At 41.8% G+C, this 24,535-nt stretch overlaps 1 protein-coding gene across 4 annotated transcripts in view; it reads right to left on the bottom strand.

The window, feature by feature from the left end:
- plpp4 (phospholipid phosphatase 4) overlaps nt 1-24,535 on the bottom strand; it is a 353,247-nt gene that overhangs the window by 264,264 nt on the left and 64,448 nt on the right. For 2 of the 4 annotated variants that reach the window (XM_073027697.1, XM_073027699.1), the window contains one exon: nt 9,454-9,498. The exons of the other annotated variants lie outside the window; for them this stretch is intronic. In XM_073027697.1, coding sequence (XP_072883798.1) covers nt 9,454-9,498 — 45 coding nt within the window. The remainder of the gene's footprint in view (nt 1-9,453; nt 9,499-24,535) is intronic. 4 annotated transcript variants of the gene reach the window in all.

Raw genomic sequence — 24,535 nt, 5'->3', positions numbered from 1 at the left:
CAGTACTCTGTATGAGTGTACTCCCTAAATACCATTGGATAAAGATCTCCAGGATTTAGATCCTAGAACTATAGAGGAACAGTGATGTATTTCAAAGTTAGAATGAGGTGTGATTTGGAAGAAACTTGCAGGAGATGATGCTCCCATACTCCTGCTGTTCTTGTTCCTCTTGGCATTATAGGTCACAACTCAGGGAGGTTCTATCCGTCTGGCCTCTTCCCGTTGACACCTCCCAGTCTCCACCCATCTAAATAGGACTCACCTGCTCACCAGACTCATCACCTGCAGCCTATTTAACCCCAGTTCTCATCCACAGTCCTTGTTGACTCATTGGCCTCAACCAGTTGCTCCCACCTTTCACTCTGTCTGCCTAAAGTTTACCTTGTTGCCTGTTGTGTTCAGTTTCTGTTCTCTCTTGTTTTGTGGCCCTGCAAGCATTGTTATTTTGCAGTCTATTATTAAAGTCATTGCCTACTGCTAAATTGTCTCCAATGCTCTGCCTTTGGGTCAAGCCTCCTCTACATTTCCTGACACTATTGGAATAGCCTGGATGAGGGAACCATTGCCTTTTGTGGATGGTACTTTCTCAACCATCTTACACAAGTGGTAGTAGGAACTACAAACACAAGAGATTGTGCAGATTGTCCAGAGCAACATTAACAAAATACTAGAGGAACTCAGCAGGTCTATGAATATGAATAAACAATCAATGTTTTGGGCTAACACTCTTTTTCAGGGCTGGAAAGGAACGGGAAAGATGCCGGAATAAAAAGGTGGGTGGAGGGGAAGGAGGACAAGCTAGAACATGATAGGTGAAACCAGATGGGTGGGAAAGGTAGGCGACTGGAGAAGAAGGGATCTGATGGGAGAGGGGAGTGGACTATGGGAGAGAGAGAAGAAGGAGGGGCAGTTGGGGAAGATGGTATGCAGGTGAAGAGAAGAGGTAAGAGGCCAGAACGGGAAGAGGGAGGGGGAAAGAAAAGAAAGAAAGAAAGAAAATGACCACAAGGAGAGCCTGATGTTCATGCCACCAAGTGGAGAATATGAGGTGCTGCTCCTCCATTTTGAGGGTGGTCTCCTTGTAGCAGAAGAGGAAGCCATGGACCAACATGTCAGAATGGGAAATAGGGTAGGAATTAAAAGGGTTGGTCACAGGGAAGTTACATTTTTAATGGATGGAGCAGAAGTGCTTGACAAAGCGGTCCTCCAATTTATGACCAGTCTCACCAATGTAGAGGAGGCTGCATTGGGAGCTCTGCATACAATAGATGATCCTAAAAGATTCATAAGTGAAGCCTCAGCAGATGGAACAAAGATGTCAAATAATGTTTGGAGAGGGAATTAATGCTTGGCGCGATGGATAAGGTGCCAAGCAAACAAATTGCTTTGTCCTGGATGGTGATGAGCTTTTTGAGTGTTGTTGGAGCTGTACACAACCCTGGCAAATCTCTCATGCCTCCAGTTTATGGCTTGGAGATAGAAGAAATGCTTTAGGAGTCAGGGATTGAGAGGATTCATCAAAGTATACCATCTCTGGCCTACTTCTGTCGCCATATCATTAATATGTTGAGAGTAGATCTCAATGTCTAGACATTGGTGATGCCTCCACGATGCAAATAGTAAGCGATGTAGAATTTAAAGATATTTGCATTCATAGTGCTGGACATCACTGAATTTATTGTCCACCATATTTAGGCTACTGAGCTTGATATGACCCACAATACAACTGTTACATACTCCCACAGCCTATCCGTCAACTTCCAGGTCTGGTGTTAATAGGGCACATCTCTCCCTTGTCTAGTTTCTTCCTCAAAGCCCCAGGCACTTGCAGAGTACCTTGAGTATCCTCTTCTACTTTTGACCACTGTTGTATTCTTCCTTTATGTCACAAAGAATCTACACCAGGCTCTACAATCTGCTCCAACTTCAAATAGATCTTTCACTTAAAAGGTGCAAAGTCGTTTTAAAAGCATTGTGGTCCATCCTGAATGGTAAGTAGCTCATTAAACTGCCTTCACTATTGAGACATGCATGACCAGCTGGCTATAGCTGCCGTCATGGTCTTTACTAAGAAAGCAGCTCGATATCAAAGTAGATGGGCATAGATTAATCCCACTTCACAAGTTTACATTCTAGCTATTTTTGTGCTGTAAATTCTATCGTCCATTCATTACATACTGTGTTGTTTGATATTAGCGATCATGGTCTTTCCATAATTTTATTCATGATTTCTTTAATCTGACAGTTCTCCTCTCCCATGGCATATATTATATTCATGTTGAGAGATTTTGAATAATGGTCATTTCAGATTATAAAAATATAGGTCAGCTTTTTCTTTTGTGCAAAATGAATCAAAAGGTATCATTAAATTCTAAAACCATAAAGATATAGTTACCCATTGACATCATCATCATCATTTTGTGTGTGATGTGGGCAACCATGGTCTTCCATGACCATGACTGTTCTTAGCAAATTTTTCTACAGAAGTGGTTTGCCATTGCCTTCTTCTGAACAGTGCCTTTACAATACTGTATGGGTGACCTCAGACATTATCATTACTCTTCAGAGATTGCTTGCCTAGCATCAGTGGTCACATAACCAGGACTTCTGATATGCACCAGCTTCTCATACGACTATTCACTACCTGCTACCATGTCTTCACGTGACCCTGATCAAGAGGGTAAGCAGGCGCTACACCTCGCCAATGGGTGACCTGCAGGCTAGCGGAAGGAAGGAGTGCCTTGCTCCTCCTTTGGTAGAGACGTATCACCACCCTGCCACCAGCATTAATATATAGTATAAAATACCATGCAATATATTAATGAAGGTTATTGTTTTATCATTCCTAGACTTTTGTCTTCCATTATCTTTCAAGGTGCTGCACAAACCCAATGATCCATACAATTACAGTACTATGCGATTCTGAAGAACATTATAATTTGGGTATCAGTAATCTACATGGGTCAAATAATGTCAGTGTGCCTTGTATCTGTCAAGCTTGGCTGCTGTAATGGCAATAACATTACCGTGATTATTCTGATCCGTATGTGAGCAATTTATGGCTTGAAGATATTACACTGCAATTATATTGTGCATTTTTAATGCAGGGCATGAATATTTCCTCTTATGTACCCAAGTGAGTGGATTCTCAGATTGGGTTAGATTGAGATATCAATGAGTGTAGCAGAGAAGAAAGAGAAAAACAAAAAGACTGATAAATCTGCTACAGTAATATCTAAAATCACAACTAATAATCACCAATGTCTCAGTGTGAAAACAGGGCTGTTTATTCCCACTTCCTACTCCTTCAGTTGTAAATATCTGGAGCATATAGAAACTTGCATTTAACGAGTATGTACTTGAATATGCAGCCATGTAGATCATGCTCGTACAGGTATCTCTTCAGGGTTATGAGAACAATGCAGAATGTTCAGTGTAGATAACTAAGTTTATCATCAGCTCGCAGTAGGATTGGGATAAACTACACTGAGTTCTAACACTGCATGAGGCAGCTGATATGGTTGCCTTCTGCGTGTGTGTTTTCTTCTCCTTCTGCCTCTCAACTTATTTCCTCATTGAAAGGGTTTGTTTCAATTTTCTTCCTGTCTGCAGAGTTCTTTCTCAAGTGATTTAGCTGGCAACGTGTATCCGAAATGCAGGTTCTTATGAACAAAGACAACCATATTGCTTCATAACCCAACGAGCCATTACTTCAGTGCTGTCTTAAGCACTTTTTAATATCTCCAAGTGGCACATAAGAAAGGGAGCTTCCTCATATACAGGAAAGGTCACATCTCCGCTGAGGTCAAGGACAAATCATGCTTTTTTCCTGGATTAATATGAACATCTGAGAGTGTAAGTCTTGGTGACAGATCTGGCAGGACAGTACACTGGGATGGGAGTATGGTGGTGGTCGGTTGGTGGGTTGCATCTGTCAATATGCCTTGTAAGCACCTATCAGATCATGGACCTCAGACCTTAGGCTGGACCTGAGACCTCAGTGCTGACAGTGGACGGTCTGAGCTTGATGGGATTTTATACCTGCAGTAAGGCAAAGGGGAGGGTAAACACTTCTTAAAACTATTTATTTATTTCATTCATTTAGAGATACAGCATGGTAACAGGCCCTTTCAACCCACACTGCCTAATTACACTCATGTGACCAATTTACCCATGTGCATCTTTGGAGTGTGGGAGGAAACTGGAACACCCAGAGGAGACCCACACAGTCACTGGGAGGACGTGCAAACTCCTTTTAGACAGCAGCAGGAATTGAACTATTTTGCTTTAGCCTTCATGATTTTTGTTACTTCCAAGTGCCTTTGTACTTCTAATACAGTATTTTTAAACAGTTTGCTTGAAGGTTAACAAATTTTCCTTGTCTCTCAGAGACATTTAAAGAATATTGAAGTTCATGACAGTTCTGACAAAAGACTCACCACTGCCAAAAAATCCTGTCAGAAAGATGAACTACACTACCACATCTCCAGGCTCTAGCGAGAGGCCCTCTGTTGGACGAGGTCGTCCATGGATGTTGTGTCCCAACGGACTATGTGATACACAAGCCAGGGCAGTATGATATGGAGAGTAAGCTGTTACCCATGTAGCTGGCTCCCCCTCCCCTCGCAGGGCCAACGGAACGGCAGAGACCAATACAGTTCGGCACCAGCAGCATTGCAAGAGATGCTAGTCAACATTGAACTCAACATAGGGCTGTCTTAGGGACTCCATTTCTGGACTTTTCCCTTGGAGTTTACTCCCAATGTGTTCCCCATGAGTAGGTACCACCGCAAAGGAGTGGAGTTTCACATCAGTTTTCCTTCTCCTCAATGAGCTGCCATCCACAACTGACAAGCCCCATACGCCCGAAGCGATTGGTTTTAAGGTGCTAGTAATTTGCCTTTGCCCCATCTTGTGTCAGTAGAAGTGGTTCCATCGAGCTTTGTAGCCAAGCCGCACATGAAGGCCAGGTGCTGGACTTGGCTATTTGAGATCTCTCAGGCTCTAATGGTATATGAAGACTTAGATTTGGTAGCTCCATCCTTGTCGTCCTCTCTCTGCAGTTTAGTTTGTATGCTGATATTGCCTTTTTTTTTTCACTCTGTTCAACAATTTCCAGTACTAATTGTCTATCCTCTCATATTTTTCCAGTTCCTTTTATACCTGCTCATTGCTACCTTTGCATTCCTCTATAAAAGTTTATTGAATCACTATACAATTGGAACAATGAAAAATCTTTAACTCAAATTTCTATCATCAGCTGCCTTCTTGTATGCCTTAGGACCTCCTGTTATAAAACATAAGATCCCACAGGTTCACTAGAGAGCATTATATACTGTATGTATATTGTGATAGAAATATATAATTATACAGATCAGAAAGAGAATATTCACCTCAAATTGTGCAAATTGTGCCAGAAATGGGATTTGAGCCGCTGCCTCACTGGTGGAGTGCTTGGTAGCATAGTGGTTAGCAAAGTGCTACTACAGTGCTGGTGACCCAGGTTCAAATCTGCCACTGTCTGTAAAGAGTTTGTACATTTTCCCCATGACCTGGTGGGTTTCCTCTGGGTGCTCTGGTTTCCTCCCACATTCCAAAGGTGTTGGGGTTAGTAGGTTAATTGGTCACATGGATGTAATTGGATAGTAGGGGCTCATTGGGCCAGAAGGGCCTGTTACTGTGCTGTATCTCTAAATGAACAAATGTCTCTGGGAAGGGATTAAAACAAGTCCACAGAGCATTTCACCATCCCGGCAGCTCATTTTTTTTTATTTGTAAAATCGCTTTACTACATCATTTGTCTATTTATTTAAACTCCAGCTTTTGCTGCACTGTGTGTTCACACTTAATTTGGCTAGAACCAATCTTCTTCAGACTTTGTCAGAGCTTTGATCTAAACATGAACGGAAGAACTGAATTATAGAGGTGAGGTGGGAGCAGCTCATTTTGAAGTGCCGTTTGAGTGAGAGTGGACATGTTTGGATAAATAGGCAATGTCCAGTTCCATTAGCAAGCCTTCAGAAGGAGAGGCAGCCCTCTCCAGCAAGCAACACGACCTGACCACACTCAGAAACGAACTTCAAGTAAAAAGTCATGGTGCGTACCTCTCAGTCAATTCACCAGAATGATCACAACAGTTTATGAAGGCAGCTCACTACCGACTGCTCAAGGGCAATTAGGGACAGGAAATAATGAGGATCTTGGTAGTAATATCCACAATTCATAAGTACAAAAGAGTTTCTTCTTCTGGTAATATGTATTCTGGTCATAGCATTCCTGAATGTTTCTTCCCAAGACACATAGGTTACCTTGCTTTTCATCTACAGGACTGTGCAAAAGTCTTAGGTATATATGTATATATATATATATATATATAGCTAGGGCGCTGAAGACTTTTGCACAGGACTGTATCTGTCAAGATGGAGCAGAGAGTGAGTTTGTAAATCTGGCGGGAGCAAAGGATGCTGGGAATGATGAGGGTGGAGCGCTGCAGGAGGGGCGTGGGACAGGTGGCAGAGAAGGAATTCAGTGGTTGGGAAGGGGTGGCGCAGGTGCAGACACACCCATCCCTGAGACACCAGGGGAGGTCATTTGATTCCAAACAATTGGTTTATTGATCGTTACAGAATGTCTCTCTGATGCTTCCTGCTCCCTCCCCTCTCCCTTCCTTTTTCACAACCATGATTCCCCTCTCCCTGCCCCCTTCCCACTCTCAGTCCACAGTACAGACTCATATCAGAATCAGGTTTATCATCACTCACATATATCATGAAATTTGTTTTCTTTTGTGCGGCCTCAGTCCAGTGCAATACTTAAAATTACTGCAGTACTGTGCAAAAGTCTTACCTATATATATGCCTAAGACTTTTACACAGTACTGTATTTGAAATTGACAGTTTTCCTGCAGTTCTATATTTTTTTATTTCTGTTATCTTTCTTTTAAAATTTTTATATCAAACCTGATTTTATTACTGAAGACCAAAGAAAAACTGTAGATGCAGGAAATCAAATAAAAGCAGAAAATATTGGAAACATTCCGCAGATCAGGCACCATCTGTGGTAAAGCAAAGAGTTAATACCATTAACTCTTGGGTGGTGGGGTCACATCTCTACCAAAGGAGGTGTAAGGGAAGCTTTCCCTCCACTAGTCTGCAGGTCACCCTAGGACAAGGTGGAGCACCTGCTTAGACCCCAGTAAGGGTCACGTGAAGCCATGGGAGCAGGTGGTGGATGGTCGTACGAGCAGCCGGTGCAGATCACAAGTCCTGGTTAGGTGACCACTGTCACCAGGCAGACAATTTGGACACTCAAAACTGCTGCACAGATTGACTCTGTGGTTAAGAAGGCATACGGTGCACTGACCTTTATCAATCATGGGATTGAGTTTAGGAGCCGAGAGGTAATATCGCAGCTATATAGGACCCTGGTCAGACACTTCTTGGAGTACTGTGCTCTGTTCTGATTGCCTCACTATAGGAAGGATGTGGAAACATTAGAAAGGGTGCAGAGGAGATTTACAAGGATGTTGCCTGGATTGGGGGAGCATGCCTTATTAAAATAAGTTGAGTGAACTCAGCCTTTTTTCCTTGGAGCAACGGAGGATGAGAGGTGTATAAGATGATGAGAGGCATTGATCGTGTGGATAGTCAGAGGCTTATTCCCAGGGCTGAAATGGCTAGCACGAGAGGGCACAGTTTTAAGGTGCTTGGAAATAGCTACAGAGGAGATGTCAGGGGTAAGTTTTTTATGCAGAGAGTGGTGAATGTGTGGAATGGGCTGCCGGTGACAGTGGTGGAAGCGGATACAAAAGTACAGAAGTTGGGATGTAATGTTAAAATTGTACAAGGCATTGGTAAAGCCAAATTTGGAATATTGTGTACAGTTCTGGTCACCGAATTATAGGAAAGATATCAATAAATTAGAGAGAGTGCAGAGACGATTTACTAGGATGTTACCTGGGTTTCAGCACTTAAGTTACAGAGAAAGGTTGAACAAGTTAGGTCTCTATTCATTGGAGCGTAGAAGGTTGAGGGGGGATTTGATCGAGGTATTTAAAATTTTGAGAGGGATAGTTGACGTGAATAGGCTGTTTCCATTGAGAGTAGGGGAGATTCAAACGAGAGGACATGATTTGAGAGTTAGGGGGCAAAAGTTTAAGGGAAACACGAGGGGGTATTTCTTTACTCAGAGAGTGATAGCTGTGTGGAATGAGCTTCCTGTAGAAGTAGTAGAGGCCAGTTCAGTTGTGTCATTTAAGGTAAAATTGGATAGGTATATGGACAGGAAAGGAATGGAGGGTTATGGGCTGAGTGCAGGTAGGTGGGACTAGGTGACATTAAGAGTTCAGCACGGACTAGGAGGGCCAAGATGGCCTGTTTCCATGCTGTGATTGTTATATGGTTATATGGATACGATAGGGTCTTTTAAGAGACTCGTGGACAGGTATATGGAGCTCAGAAAAATAGAGGGCTATGGGTATCCCTAGATAATTTCTAAGGACATGTTTGGCACAGCTTGGTGGACCGAAGGACCTATATTGTGCTGTAGCTTTTCTATGTTTCTATAATGTCTGGTATCACCCATCTTGTAAGAAGAAAGCAAAGGCACACAACTTCAGTAGAAATATTTGCCAAGACCAAACATAATTATGGAAAGACTGTGATTGCTCATATCATACGCTATGGCACGTAATGAACGAATGAACCATTAACTCTGTTTTCTTATCTACAGACGCTGACTGACTCACTGAGTGTTTCCAGCATTTACTGGAATTCTGTTACTATTCTTTTTATTTAAAGTTCCTCTGCCTTAACTAATTATGCAACTTACACTACAGACAATAAAGCTGACACTTGTTGGTTTCAATGTCCACAGATACAGAAGGCATATTATACATATTATAAAGAATTGTCAAATCTTTCATTGGGCCAGAATTTTCTGTAGTTGGTAAACAGACCATCCCTGATGTTCATTACGTTTTCCTGTGTGAGTTTAAGTTCCATGATAATTCACAGCTGGAAAATTATTTTTAATTAGTTTCTGAATCTCTCTTCCCCTCAACAGGACATGGGATTGTGTTTGCAAGGCACACCTTATCGTAACCTATCATGGTTAATGAGGAGTACCGCAGGTGAATCAAACAGAATATTAGAAATGAGTTCAATGTCAAATCAGAGAGCAAAATTAAGAGATAGTAGATTGGATGATTAATGAAGAAAGAACTGGAAATCAAAAGTAACATCTTTGTGTATATGATTTAAATTCTGAAGGAATGAGATTCCATTCTTATAGAGATTAATTTTCAGTTTTACTGACTGTGATTAAAAATGCTTATGCTAATGATAAACCAGGACATAAAACTATTTTCTCTGCTGGCTAGTGTTTGTGTCACTGATACCAGTGAACAAACATCACCCAAGTTCCCCAAGTCAAGCCAATTTGATTGATATTTACCTATACACATGTACACCATCAAACGAGACGTTCCTCTGGACCTGGCTGTAAAGCACAATAGTACACATAAAACACATGTAACCCACAATAACTTAGGAAAGTAACGATAAAATCTACAGATGAATTATGCATAAAGAAACAAAGTAAAGTGCATAAATTAAATATTGTAAAGTACAGAACAGATTAACCGGTGACACTTTGAATGTGATGCGGCAGGGAGTTCAGAAGCCTAATGGCCTGAGGGAAGAAACTGTTTCTCATCTTGACCGGTCTTGTTTTTATGCATTGTAATCTCCTGCCTGATGGTAGAAAATCAAAGAGGATGTTGGATGGATGAGCAGGATCCTTAATAATGCTAAAGGCCCTGCGTACGCAGCACTCCTGATAAATGTCTCTGATGGACGGTAGAGAGACCCCTATGATCCTCACAGCCATTCTCACTGTTCTTCGTAGGGACTTCTGGTCTGATGCTCAGCTTCTCCCATACCAGATGAAGATACAGCTTGTCAGGACGCTCTCGACAGTGTTCCTGTAAAATTCAGTTAAGTTGGGGATGGGGGAGCCCCACTTGCCTCAATCTCCTGAGGAAGTGGGGCCACTGCTGTACCTTCTTGTTCAGGGAGGTGATGTTAAGGGACCAGTGAGGTCATCCATGATGTGAACTCTGAGGAACTTGGTGCACTTAACTCTCTCTCTACAGAGGAGCTACGTATTCACAAAAAGTGTGGCAGATATCTAGCAACCCAGATTTCCGAGTTTAACCACATCTCTGATTTCACCTGAAGATAGTTTTTAATTAGCACATAAAGAGTGTGTTATTTTCACAGTAAATTCTAGGCTAATGTATTTGCACCAAATTACCTTTGATAATTAGCTTCTGTCACTTTAAACATTGTAAGCAAAAGAGAAGTAAACAGCAGGCCATATTTTGCTGAGAAGGTTGTAGTGAGGCTCTGGGCACGTATAATAATCATGAGCTAAATCAAGGATCACTTTCCAGTAGCAATTCAATTAAAAAGGAAATTGCTTGTTAGCTGCCCAGCATTACTACAGTACTCTTTAGCCAATACCTAGTGTTGAAACAGATGAAATGTTGGAGCATTTAAATGACAGGTTACCACTATGTTCATAAGAAAGAGTTGGGACTTATTCCAGGTATGATTTCTTAATCATTGCTAAACAGCCTTTATTTTCTCTGAAATTGATATTTACAACATCAAAGCTTCATTCTATTTTTAACATTGCATTGTCTCTAAATCAATTCAATCTGCCTTTTACAGTTTATATATCAGATCTGACATCATATACAGAGAGCATAAAGTGAGAAAATGCTATGCTGTGCATTTCACAGGAAATTAAAAGAAGCTGCAGATGAAAGAGTGTAGAGCAGCACTCAAACAAAGGCACAAGAGATTGTATGGGATTCTGCCTGGAAAGGAGGGCTTTAGTTACAAGGGGAGATTGGATAGATTGGGGTTGTTCTCACTGGAGTGCAGAAAGCTGAGGGTTGGTCTATAAGTGTTTCGGGAGTTAAGGGGAATGAAAGGAATATATGAGAGGAGCATATACTACAACTAGAGTGACAAGCACCAGAAAATCTACAGATCTGGAAATCCAAAGCAACGCACACAAAATGCTGAAGGAACTCAGCAAGCCAGGCAGCATGTGTGACAAAGAGGAAGCAGTCGAGGTTGCGGGCCAAGACCCTTCATCAGGACTGGAAAAAGAGAGATGAGAAATCAGCATAAGGAGGGGGGAGGGGAGGAAATGTACAAAGTGATGGGTGATAGGTGAAACTGGGGGAGGGGGAGGGGCGAAGTAAAGAGCTGGGAAGTTGATTGGTGAAAGAGATACAGGGTTGGGGAATGGGGAATCTGACAGGAGAGGACAGAAGTCCACAGAAGAAAGGGAAGGGGGAGGAGCACCAGAGAGAGGTGATGTGCAGGTAAGGAGGTAAAGTGAGAGAGGGAAATGGGAATGGGGAATGGTAAAGGAGAGGGGGCAATTACAGGAAGTTCAAGAGATTGATGTTTATGTGAGGAAAGGAGGAACAGTTTAAGCTTGTATACACTGGAATTTAGAAGAGACAGAGAAGACCTGGTGGAAATGAATGAGACACTGAAGGGTCTTAACAAGATGGATGTACTTCCTTTTGTGGTGAAAACATAGAACAAAAGTCATGGTCTAAAGCAAAAAAATCTCCTTCATATGACAAATTTATGAGTACTTATCCCTCCAAGGTTCATGAATGTTTGGAATTCTCTACCTGAAAGAATGGTGAAGCTAGGTCCTTGGATGTTTTTAATGAAAAGTTAGATAGATGCTTGATAATCAAAGGCGGGGGGGGGGGGTGAAATACCAAAGGTGATTTAGATTAACCTAATGAGATTAGTTTAGCTTTATTTGTCATATGTACATCGAACCATCAAAACATGCAGTGAGATGTGCTGTTTGTTTCAACGACCAACACCATCCGTGGATGTGCACATATTGCCGTGCTTCTGGCATGGCCACAATTTCCTAACCCTAGCTCAAAAGTATTTGGAATATGGGGGAAACAACAGCACCTGGAAGAGACCCACACGCTCACTGGGAGAGCAAACAAAATCCTTACAGACAGCAGTGAGAAATGGACTCTGACTGCAATCACTGGTGCTGTGAAGTATTACACTAACTGAGATGGTATTCTGTACACAGTTGTGGAGTTGAGGTTCGAATCAGATCAGCCATGATCCTATTAAATGGCCGAGCAAATCTGAGGCGCTGAGTAACTCACTCCTGCTCCTAAATTACATGTTCATATTCTAACTTGCGCCTCCCAGTCGAGTCTCTGTTCCACTCTTTAGTAATTCCTCTTTAGTAGTCCTTAAGGAGGGACACACACACACACACACACACACACACACACATAATATTGTAACATAATAAACATTAGATGCTCTATAATTTGTTCCTTGTCTATGGTATGTCCCATAATGTTCAAACAGAAATGAGAGAATAAGCTAAAATTATACTGTCATTGAACTAAAGAAACAGGTAATGCACCATCAATAACTCTCGGAGATGGGAGGTGAATGATAGGCTTTTATTAGCTGCAAAAGTGACCACGACATCCTGGAGACTGAGGGAGGAGCAGTGCCTCCAACCGCTTTTATACAGGGGTCTGTGGGAGGAGCCACAGGAGCAGTCAGCAGGGGGTCTGTGGGAGGAGTCACAGGAGGAGTCAGCGGGGGTCAGTGGGAGGAGCCACAGGAGCAGTCAGCAGGGGTCTGTGGGAGGAGCCACAGGAGCAGTCAGCAGAGGGGCGTGTCCAGACAGGTATACACATAGTTTACCACAACAGGAAACTTAAACCTTCTTCCATGGTTTGGAATGTAGTAAGTGATGTGCTTAACTATCTCACTTAGCCACTCTTCTCTTTTGTAAATCACTGCAAGCCAATTTTCCAGCTTACCTGCCTTGACATGTATAAATAATCTTAAAAAATAAATACACAGCAAACTTACCGAGGTACAGTGCAAAACAGGCCCTTCCTGCCCTTTGAGCTGCTCCACCCTGCGATCCCCTGATTTAATCTGAGCCTAATCACAGGACAATTTACAGTTATCAACTTAACCTATCAACTGGTGGGTCTTTGAACTGTGGGAGGAAACCGGAGCACGTGGGGGAAAGCCATGCAGTCACAGGGAGAACATACAAACTCCTTACAGGCAGTGGTGGAAATTGAACTTGGGTTGCTGGTACTGTAAAGCATTGTGCTGACTGCTTTGCTATCATGCTGTCCCAAAGTCACATGCATATTTACCTTATGTTCTTCCAAGATCCTTCAGACAAGGTTACCTTTTCACTATGATGCAAATTTATAACTATTGAATCTATTCTAGTTAAATTAGTCGAGATGAGGTAGAAGACTTTCAGTCAAGGTAAATGTTCCAGTAGTCAGTTCATTCATTACGTGCCGTGTCGTATGACGTGGGCAATCATGGATTTTCCATGACCATGATCGTTCTTGGCAAATTTTTCTGCAGAAGTGGTTTGCCATTGCCTTATTCCGGGCAGTGTCTTTATAAGATAAGTGACCCCAGCCATTATCAATACTCTTTAGAGGTTGCCTGCCTGGCGTCAGTGGTCACATAACTAGGTGTTGTGATATGTGCCAATTGTGATATGGCCGTCCACCACTCGCTTCCATTGGCTTCACGCGACCCTGAATGTGGGAGGGGGGCTAAGCAGGTGCTACACCTTGCCCAAGGGTGACCTACAGGCTAGCGGAGCGAATGTGCACCTTACACCTTCTTTGGTGGAAACGTATCTCCACCCCACCACCCATAGTAGTCGGAACTCTGTTAGCTGAACATCGTTCTTTCTGAACCTGGACAGTGATACAAAACAAACACACACAACATGCTGGAGGAGCTCAGCAGGTCAAACAACATCCATGGAAATGAACAGAACTTAGTAAAGGATTTTCTGAAGGGCAATTGTGATGAAGTTAAGTGCACTGGAATTCATAACAACTGGCAAACTGAAGGGGTGCCGCTGTTCTATTGATGGAGTTTGAGCAGAATGCCCTGTGTGAAGCCTTGACGTAAGTTGAAACTTGAATCAATATTGCATGTAAGCTTTCTGTGTCCCATATGCCCGACATTTCCTGGCTCACATCCATCAGCTGTGGGATACACAGAATCATGGGCGCCAAACATTGAGATACTGTGCAATCTGGCCTTTGTGACAATCCAACACACTGCAGTGACCCCAGCACACTTCAATATATGAAAATCTTTCACCTACTCTACCCAGTTAAATATTAATGCTCCCAATATTTGTGCTGAAGTTTCCCGGATAGAATTCTCAAGAAGATTGGCACAATATCAATAAGAAGATAGAATGATTTCTCTGCTTGAAAAGGGGAGAAATAGCATTCAATATTAACGAGAAAACAAAGTGAAGACAGGTCACCATGCAGCTTGTGAACAACAAGATAGGTAGGAATAGTTTATGTGCAGTGTCTTGTGTATTGAGAATTAATGATTGCACTAATGATCAGTATGAGGGTCTTTGGAAAAGGTGTCAGAATCAGAATCAGGTTTATTATCACTGGCATGTGACATGAAATCTATTAACTCATCAGCAAGTTGCGAGTTTGTGGGCAATGAGGCAGGAAGTGATGGAAAAGTGAGAAGGAAGTTTGACAGCACCTAATTTTTCCATGACAAAAGTCACTGAAAACTCTTATCAAATTGTAGATGACTTCTTGGAGCGAGATTCATGTTGGGACATAGGAGACTACAGTTTCTAGAATCTAAACAAAACAAAAAAAAACACTAGAGGACCTCAGCAGACCTGGCAACATCGGTGGAGAGAAATGGAGAGTCCATATTTTGGGCCAAGATGGAGTTATTGCCTGGAGGGCTTTCTGACCCTAATGGGTGGAGTGGCATACCAGGAATGGAGGCAACACACTCAAAATGCTGAAGGAACCAGCAGGCCAGGCAATATCAATGGGAAAGATTAAACTGTCGATGTTTCAGGCTGAGACCTTTCATCAGGACTGGAAGAAAGAAATGAGGAATTAGAGTAAGGCGGCGAGGCGGGGGAGGAAGAAGTACAAGGTGGTAGGTGACAGGTGAAGCCGGGAGAGGAGGAGGAGTGAAGTAAAGAGCTGGGAAGTTGATTGGTGAAAGAGATAAAGGGCTGGAGAAGGGGGGAGTCTGATAGGAGAGGACAGAAGGCCATGGAAGAAAGGGAAGTAGGAGGAGCACCAGAGGAAGATGATGGGCAGGTAAGGAGATAAGGTGAGAGAGGGAAAGGGGAATGGTGGGGGTCAGTTATCAGAAGTTTGAGAAATCAGTGTTCATGCCATCAGGTTAAAGGCTGTCCAGATGGAATATAAGATGTTGCTCCTCCAACCTGAGTGTGGCCTCATCACAGAGGTAGAAGAGGCCATGGACTGACATGTCGATGCAGACAGGAGGCAGGGAAGAGAGAGCTGGAGATAGAAAATGGGAGAGAGAGTTAAAAATATTTAATTCTCTTTTCCAATGGCTGCACCTGGTCCTCAAGGTGACACTGGAAAAGTAACCTCACAATCCTCCCTGCAGTCAAAATGCTCACCTCCTTCAAAGAACGTGGAGTGTCTTTAAGTAGCATTTGACCTTGCAGAATGACATGCAACCAGTGAATAGCTTGAGTAACCATGGTTTCACACCTGATTCAGATAACAAGAAGGCTGCATGAATATTGCATGCCTCCTGAGACAAGCCCTTGATGGTCAGTTGTAGTGAAGGTCTATCTGTGGGTTGGTTATGTGAATAATTACTTCTGTGTCTTGTGACACCTGTCCAAACATTAGAGCCAATGCTTTAATGTCAACTGAAAGTTTTTAAAATAAATTCATGTTTTAATATATCAAAATCAGAAACTTATCTTCCATTAGTTTCATAAGGTAAGGCCAGGGATAAATATAGCTACTCACCAATGTAGCACAACTTATTTAAAAAGTATAAATGCCTGTCTATCCTACGCACAACTTACATTCAATGGTTCAATGGTTCAGTGGTTCCATTTAATATCAGAGAATGTATACAGGATACAACCTGAAAATCTTACTCTCCACAGACAGCCATGAAACAGAACTAAAACCCCAAAGAATGAATGAAAGGAAAAATGTTAGAGCCCTGAAGCCCCCATCCCCCTCCTATACACAAGCAGCAACAAAGCATCAGCCCTTCCCCTCCCCCCACTTATTCCAGCAAAAAGTATTATCCTCCTCACTGCCCACCATGCAAGCAGTAGCAAAGCCCCCAAAGAGACTATGATCTACAGTCCATAAAAAACCACGGGTCACCCAGCAGTTTGACATTTTCTAGGATCTCTCCCTCTCCCTCACTAACAAGGCAGAGAGAGGCATCACACCTGCTACCGTGAGAGGAGAGACCAACTGCTCGTTGTTTTGATGTTACAACTGCACCGTTGCTTTTTATTTTTTCAGTTCCCCGACTCAAGAATTGCTAGCAAGCTCTCTTTCACACTATCAAGAGAGAGAGAGAGAGAGAGAGAGAGAAGGAGAGGGAGAGGGAGAGGGAGAGGGAGAGGGAGAGGGAGAGGGAGAGGGAGAGGGAGAGGGAGAGGGAGAGGGAGAGAGAGAGAGAGAGAGAGAGAAGAGAGAGAGAGAGAGAAAGAAAGCAAACCGCTGGAGTGTAGAGGCCTTTCAGAGTTACATCCGCTGTCTTGATTTTCCAAACTTCCGTGATGATTCAGATGATGACACCGGCAAGGAATCGGGCCCACAGGGCCACAGGGCCGCAGGGCCGCACCTTGAAGGCACATCCCTTCCAGGCTGCTTCTGCAGATATTGAAAAATGGCTGCTCGGCGAACTCTGAGAGCTGGAACTCAACACTATAAGAAACTACAGTTTTTGAGTGCGGCTGTAGATCACAGTCTCTGACGAGAACCCAGCCACCTTGAAAAGCCACCATTCCTCTTTCCTAATATCATCTGTGTTATAGAGGTAGCTCTCTCTCTACCTTCTATCACTTATCCAGAGAAGTTTTTATATAGTGGCAGTGGACAAGGGTTACCAAACTGAATCAAACCATTTCTAGGGATATTCTGCCAATCAGAAAACCAGTATCTCACAGTTCTTAGTCTTATTTCAATTTCTAGTGATGTCAGATTTACAACATCTCATTTTTTTCCCTCCTTTTAATACTAAATCAGTGATTTCTACTATTTAACACAAAGTCAAATTTCAGCCAACCAGCAGAGAAACATAATGACTGGTATCAATTACAGTACTGTCAAGGTAATAAACAGACACAATGTGAAGGATTTTCACAGTGTGAGTTTTCAGGCTCCAGTGAGTATGTAATAGGATAATAACTATGATGAAGAATGCCTATGTACTGAAAACTCTAAATGGTCAAAGTACTAATATATAGTGTACCTGTCAACTGGATAGAAAACAAAATGCCTTTCCCCTAAGTAACACAAGAGTAAGTACAGAGGTGATGGAATCTAATTGACAGTGAGAACAGCTCAAAATATAAGCCAAAGATGTCCCTTGGAAAATAAAATTACAACTTCCAAAGGGATGAATTCAGGCAACAGAGTTCAAAGGAATCAGCTTAATTAGAAAACGCAGATAGCAGCATCGTGATATCGTGGTTAATTCTGCTGTCTCAAGGTGACAGAGTTCAGGGTTTGATTCCGATCTTAGACATTGTGTTTACACGTTTTCCCAATGACTGCATGGGCTTTGCTCTGGTGTTCCAATTTTATTCCATGAGGCGTGGTGGTGAAGATTGGCAGGCAATTAACCAATTCTGCCTCTGTAAATAGGAGGGATTAGTGTAAATGGATTCTTGATGGATGACACAATGGTGGTGGACCAGGCAGACTGCTACTGTGTTGTATGAGTTCATGATGTGATAAATTCTGCTTGTAAATTATCAAAAGCTGGTTTATGCCAGGTAGAAGGGATTTAGCAGATTTTGTATCACTCAGTCCTCTTAAACATTTTTATGACATATTTATTTATTGTGATGCAGTGCAGAATTGGCTCTATTGGCTCTTTGAGCAATAGCCTAGCCTAATCATGGACAATTTACAATGAGTAATTAACCTACCAACCAGTAGGTCTTCAGACGTGGGTGGAAACCGGAGGACCCGGAGGAAATACATGCTGTCACAGGGAGGACATACAAACTCCTTACAGGCAACGATGGGAATTGAACCTGGGTTGCCTGTACTGTAAAGCTCTGTGCTAACCACTGCGCCGCTGTATCACCCTATTTATTATACTCAATTCAAAACTGGCATGACTTATCTGGTCAATCTCTGTTTGTTCTTAAATATACAGTGATAACAAAAATCAGTATCAACAAAATTGACAGAAACAAAACCTATCTATTAGAAACCAGACCAAAAAAAACTTCTCGTTAAATACATACTAATTACATTTGGTTTTCACTTGTCTAATGATACAAATATGTGTCATAAATTATATGTTTAGTTTCTAACATAAAAATATAGATGAGTAGCCTATATCATAACTTATTCTTTGTTAAAATGACATGAAGGCCCATTGAATAACTAGTGCAGAGGTTCCCTACCTGGGGTTCGCAGACACCTCAATTAATGGTCAGGGTCCATGGCATAAAAAAGGTTGTGAACCCCAGAACTAATGTGCTACATTTTTGACAAAAGTAAAAATTTGATATTTACTTACTGTAGTAACCAAACTGCCATACTAGGGTGGAATGTTAAAGTTTCTTGTTTTAATAGACACCTACCACTGTAGAAGACAATTGAATGCTCCCTTTGTATGAAATAAGCTTGACTCTTGACCTCACAATCTACCCTACCATGGCCCACTGCATTCTCTTTCCAACTGTGACACTTTATTCTGCGTTCTGTTATTTCTTTTAACTGTGCTGTACTGGTGTGATGAAATGAGCCGCTTACAAAACAATGTTTTTCACTGTACCTCGGTTACATGTGCTAATAATAAACTGGTTTATTTACTAATTTGCATTATATTGATTATTGGCCATGGGAATTGTGCTCCACAGAGGCACCAAGGTCTATGTCCCAAAAAGGTATCATAAAATGGCAATGCTATGTTTTGATTATGACAGGGCATCTAAATTTGGCTGTAAGTGTCTAAGTTCAATAGGTGCAAGAATATTGTAGTTGTGATGGGAGCAAGCTTAGGGGGAGGAGGCTGTTTATTGAAGCCGAAGTTTTTTGATTTGGAAAGCTGTGACATTGATCTTTGCTACTTTTAAAAATCCTCCAAGAGGACCACAACCTTGTCGTAGGGTTTGGAGGCTTGTGAGCATCAATGACCTGGAGAGCTATGTTGGCTGGACTCAGGGCTTTATGCTTTGGCTCTCAGTAGGGTCACCGATGCCAAACAGGTCAAAGAGCAGACGCCAGACTAAGAGTGGTCCACCGGCCCTCCAGGTTCAGGGGTTCAGCTCAGGGCCAATAACCGTGACTGGTAAAACAGAATTGTTACAGAAACAGGAATAAAGAATCCTTCTGTATCAGTTCATCATATTGCCCCCACTACTATGATAAACTAATACAGAGGGTCTGGACCTACTTTGGGCTGCTCCGCAGATTTGGATCTAAGGACTCAATTTGGTTCGGAATGCTGTTGCTTGCCTCTATTGTTTGCATGATTTGTGTTTTTTTCCTCTCTTTCTCTCTGAGGGTTGGTCTTTTTTTAAATTGGGTTCTTTTGGGTTTCTTGCATTGTAGCAGCTTGTAAGCAGACAAGTCTCCAGGTTGTATAATTTATACGTTCCTTGATAATAAATGTACTTTGTATCTTTGAATATCTGTATGCAACAGTATGGATGGACAAAGGTGGAGACCCTGCATTGCTGCCCTATGCACCAGCAGTGTAGCGGACAGGCTCTAACTTTATAAAATAACCTTTTATTGAGCTTTTTTTGAATCTTAATAAAACTGATTGTAACTTTTACATTTTAACTCTCTGATAATATTACAGCAGAAAGTCACGTCTATTGTCTTATGCACAAGTACGTGCACAGATGAAATGAAAAGCAGCACGGACGCATAGCACCAGATACACAACGTACACATAATATTAAGAATTGATATGCTTCCGCATTTCTGCACTTAATTTTTATTAACGATTGCTTGATCATTTTAAACTTTAATTTCCACACTTAAGAAGGTTAAGTTGATACATTCTGTGCTTTAAGTTTGATGTTTTTTTTGTCTATTTCTTTCAATTTCTTTGTTGTCGTATTCATTAGAACTGCTGGTAGGAAATTTTGATACAGAGACTAGTTACCATGATCAATGTAGAGAGCAGAACATTTCACGTTCATAATTGTATGGGCAATTCAGAATCTGGTTCCATTACAGCTTGCTAATATTCATTACTTAAGACATTTTCAAATTGTTTTGAAATCGCGTTCTGTTTGTCTAATAGGAAACAGCTACATTAAAGGACAGAAAATGTTTGTAATGATCTGCTTACAGAATTACTCATTATATCGTGAAGGCCTGAACACCATTGCCATGGTAACGCAGAGAGGAAGTGCTCAATGTAACATGTTGGGATGGTGACAACATTAATACATATTTAAATTATTTCTGTATTTGCATGTATTGGACCTCAATGGTCCCAGTTGAAATAGTATTAAGTGGGTGTTAACTAGCAAGTTCACAGACAATGTATGAATGATTACAGATTACAAGTAAAATAACACATCAAGTAAATTGGATGCCATCCAATGTTTGGGTTTAAGGCCACTTTTGCTGTGACACTTTCTAAAATGCATGTAATTAGTTGTAGTTGTTCAACAAATAAAAGACTCCATTATTTGTTCGAGCTGTCATCATATAATTTGAAAGATGAATGAAGAAAAGCACATGCTGGGGAAACTCAGAATCTATTAGTTGAGATTAGAGATGCACAGGTTAATCAAGGAATCCAAACAACACACACAAAATACTGGAGGAACTCAGCAGGCCTGGCAGCATCTATGGAAATGAGTAAATGGTTGTCAATTCGAGTTGAGACCCTTCATCAAGACTCGTGAAGGGTCTCGGCCTAGAACGTTAACTGTTTACTCATTTCCATAGATGTTGCCTGACCGGCTGAGTTCCTCCAGCATTTTCTGTACGTTGCTTTGGAGTTCCAGCATCTGCATGTTTTCTCTTGTTTAACAAGGAATGCTGATGTAAATTTATTAAATAGAGGTTGTACCGAACAAAGTTAAGAAGGTTTTATTTTCCAATGAAATACTTACAGAAATAAAGAAGTAAAGCTAATTTTCTGATTTAAAGTTCAAAGTAAATTTATTATCATCATCATCATTATGTGCCGTGTTGTATGACATGGGGGATCATGGTTCTTTGACCATGATTGTTCTTGGCAAATTTTCCTACAGAAGTGGTTTTCCTTCTTCTGGGCCGTGTCTTTACAAGACGGGTGACCTCAGGCATTATCAGTACTCTTCAGAGATTATCTGCCTGGCATCAGTGGTCATGTAACCAGGACTTGTGATATGCTTCACCTGCCCCCATGGCTTCACATGACCCTGGTCAGGGCTAAGCAGGTACTACACCTTGTCCAAGGGTGACCTGCAGACTAGCAGATGGAAGGCGTGCCTTATACCTCCTGTGGTAGAGATGTATCCACACCCAGACACCCCAGATTTATTAGCAAAGTACACATATCTCACCATATACAACCCTGAGATTCATTTTCTTATGGGCAAGCACAAGAAACATAATAGGATCAATGAAAGACCTCTCCCAACAGGATGAACAAACAACCAATATGCAAAAGACAACAAACTGTACAAATACAAAGGAAAATAAGAAATAATAATAATAAAAAAGCATTAAATATCAAGAACATGAAATGAAGAGTCCATTGGAAAGGTGAACTTTTCAATGTTTCTGTGGTAAAATATTTATCTCACAATGTGACATGGTTAGTGTGTGCTGCTGCTCCACAACTCTTGATACCTGGCTTTGGTCCTGATGTCTGGTTCACTCTGTGTGGTGTTGGCTCATTCTCCCTGTAATGACATGGGTATCCCCCCAGAGTGCTCCAGTTTTCTCTCACATGCCAAAAATGTGGTGGTTAGTATGTTAATTGTCTACTCTGTTATTTCAGTATCGGTGGGTGGCAGGAGAATCAGGGTGGTGGGATATTCGGTGGGGGGAGTGGGGACATTTTGATGGAAATATGAAAGAATAAAATAGGGATTATTGAAGGTGGGTGCCTGATGGTCAACGTGGATGCAGTGAGCCAAAGGAGCTTTTTCTGTGCTGTGGAAATCTTTGACACTATATAACCGGCAGTGCCATTTACCCATCTGTTATATATATCAAAAAGTCAATTTACAATATCCAGGTAATTTTGTGCAACAGCTGGCCATCCATGCTTCGTATCCAACCATTTGATTGGTGACACATTCAGTCCCTGAAATACTCAGATGCTCCATCACTTTTAGTTCAGTCTGTGCCAAAGACAAAACCAGGCTACTCTGACACCATCCACCAAACCCATGTTTAGAGTCATAGTCATAGAACACTACAGCACAGAAACAGGCCATTCAGCCTATATAATCCATGCAAAACTACAAAGCTGCCTAGTCCACCTGCACCCAGACCATAGGCCTCCATATCCATCCCAATAATGTACCTATCCAAATTTCTCTTAACTGTTGAAATCAAACTTGCATCCACCACCTCCTCTGGCATTCTTCCACACTCTGACCATCCTCTGAGTGAAGATGTTTCCCTTCACTTCACCTTTCATCCTTAACCGATGACCTCTGCTTCTAGTCTCATCAAATCTCCCCTCAATCTTCTACGGTCTAAGGAATAAAGTCTTAACCTATTCAATCTTTCCTTATAACTCAGATCCTCCAGATCTACCAACATCATTGTAAATTTTCTCTGTACTCTTTCAATCTTATTGCTATATTTCTTGTAGGTAGGTGACAAAAACTACACACAATACTCCAAATTAGGCTTCACCAACGTCTTCAACACAGCATCCCATCTCCTGTACTCAATACTTCGATTTTCTTCCACATAGGACTAAGTTTTCAGGTGCTACCCTAACATGAAATTATAAAACTATTCCGTCATCATCATTAAATCCTCAAAGTTCAAAGTATATATTGTAGTATACAACCCTGAAATTCGTCTTCACCACAGGCAGCAACAAAACAAAGAGCCATGGAACCAACCTGTTCAAAGAAAAGCAACAAATAACAAACCGCCCACCCCCACAAGAAAAATCATGCAAACGGCAACAAAAAACCCCCACAGAATATCAACCACAAAAGGCATATTTCAGTACAGCTCAGCCTAGTGTTCATTACCCTTACCTGCGGGTCACTCCAATTCAAAAATTACCCAAAGAGTAGTAACAAAATGGAGCAACCAGAACTAGAAATAGAACACATCATAAAAGAACTGAATTAGAGCCCAAATTTACAACCTGCATCGATTAAACCTTGTTGTGGCCCCATCCACCGACCACATCGAAGGAACTCTCTAACCAACAATATTGTGAAGTATTTTGACCAGATAGGACAGCAGCAATTCAAAAAGGCAGCTCACTATTCTCCAGGGCATTTGGGGATGGGCAATAATTGCCAGTGTCACCAACAGTGCCCATATACAAGTTCAAGTTTATTGTCGTTCAGCTATACACATGTATACCACCAAACGAAATAATATTCCTCCAGATCAAGGTGCACAATACAGTACAAAGCTCACACACGTGAAACTCCCTGATTTTTCTGCTGGTTAGGTGTTTGATGTTTTCTTTGAATAAGCTCCATGGTGTTTCTTTGTTTTGATGGCTGTCTACGGGAAGATGAATCTCATGGTTGTATACTGCATAGATACTGTACTTTGATAATAAATGCACTTTGAACTTTGAAGAGTAGATATACAAAAGAAATCGCTTGTCTTCCCACTAAATCTGTTCTCACATTGAGTAGATCTCCTGTTGAGACCCTCGTCAAAGGAACTGGCTCCAACCTGATCAGCAAGTCCCTGTGAAGGCAGATTGTAAATGTCACAAAGGCTGGAAAAACCAAACCCCTGGAGAGAACAGGCTGTCAAAGATGTCAAACAACATGAATGTTTCATTCACAGACATCCAAAAGCAGCCCTCAAAAAAACTAAACACATCAATACATATTTGAAATACCAATACCCCCAACTCACACACACACACACACACACACACACACACACACACACACACACACACACACACACACACACACACACACACACACACACACACACACACACACACACACACACACACCACCGCCCCCCCCCCCCCCCCCCGCCATTGTCACGACTACAGAACATTCTGATATAAGTGCTGCTGTCCATAAGGAATTTATGTTCTTCTCGTAGTCGCGTAGATTTTCTCTGGGTGCTTCAGTTTCCTCTCACATCCCAAAGAAGAACAGGTTAGAAGGTTGATTGGTCACATGGGCGTAACTGATGGCACGGATTTATTAGGCAGGAAGGGACTGTGCTTTATTGGTAAAT

The sequence above is a fragment of the Hemitrygon akajei genome, chromosome 23, assembly GCF_048418815.1.
Source record: "Hemitrygon akajei chromosome 23, sHemAka1.3, whole genome shotgun sequence".
Taxonomy (NCBI): Eukaryota; Metazoa; Chordata; class Chondrichthyes; order Myliobatiformes; family Dasyatidae; genus Hemitrygon; species Hemitrygon akajei.
The sequence above is the reverse complement of the archived record's forward strand: the minus strand, read 5'-3'. Positions and strand labels throughout refer to the sequence as shown.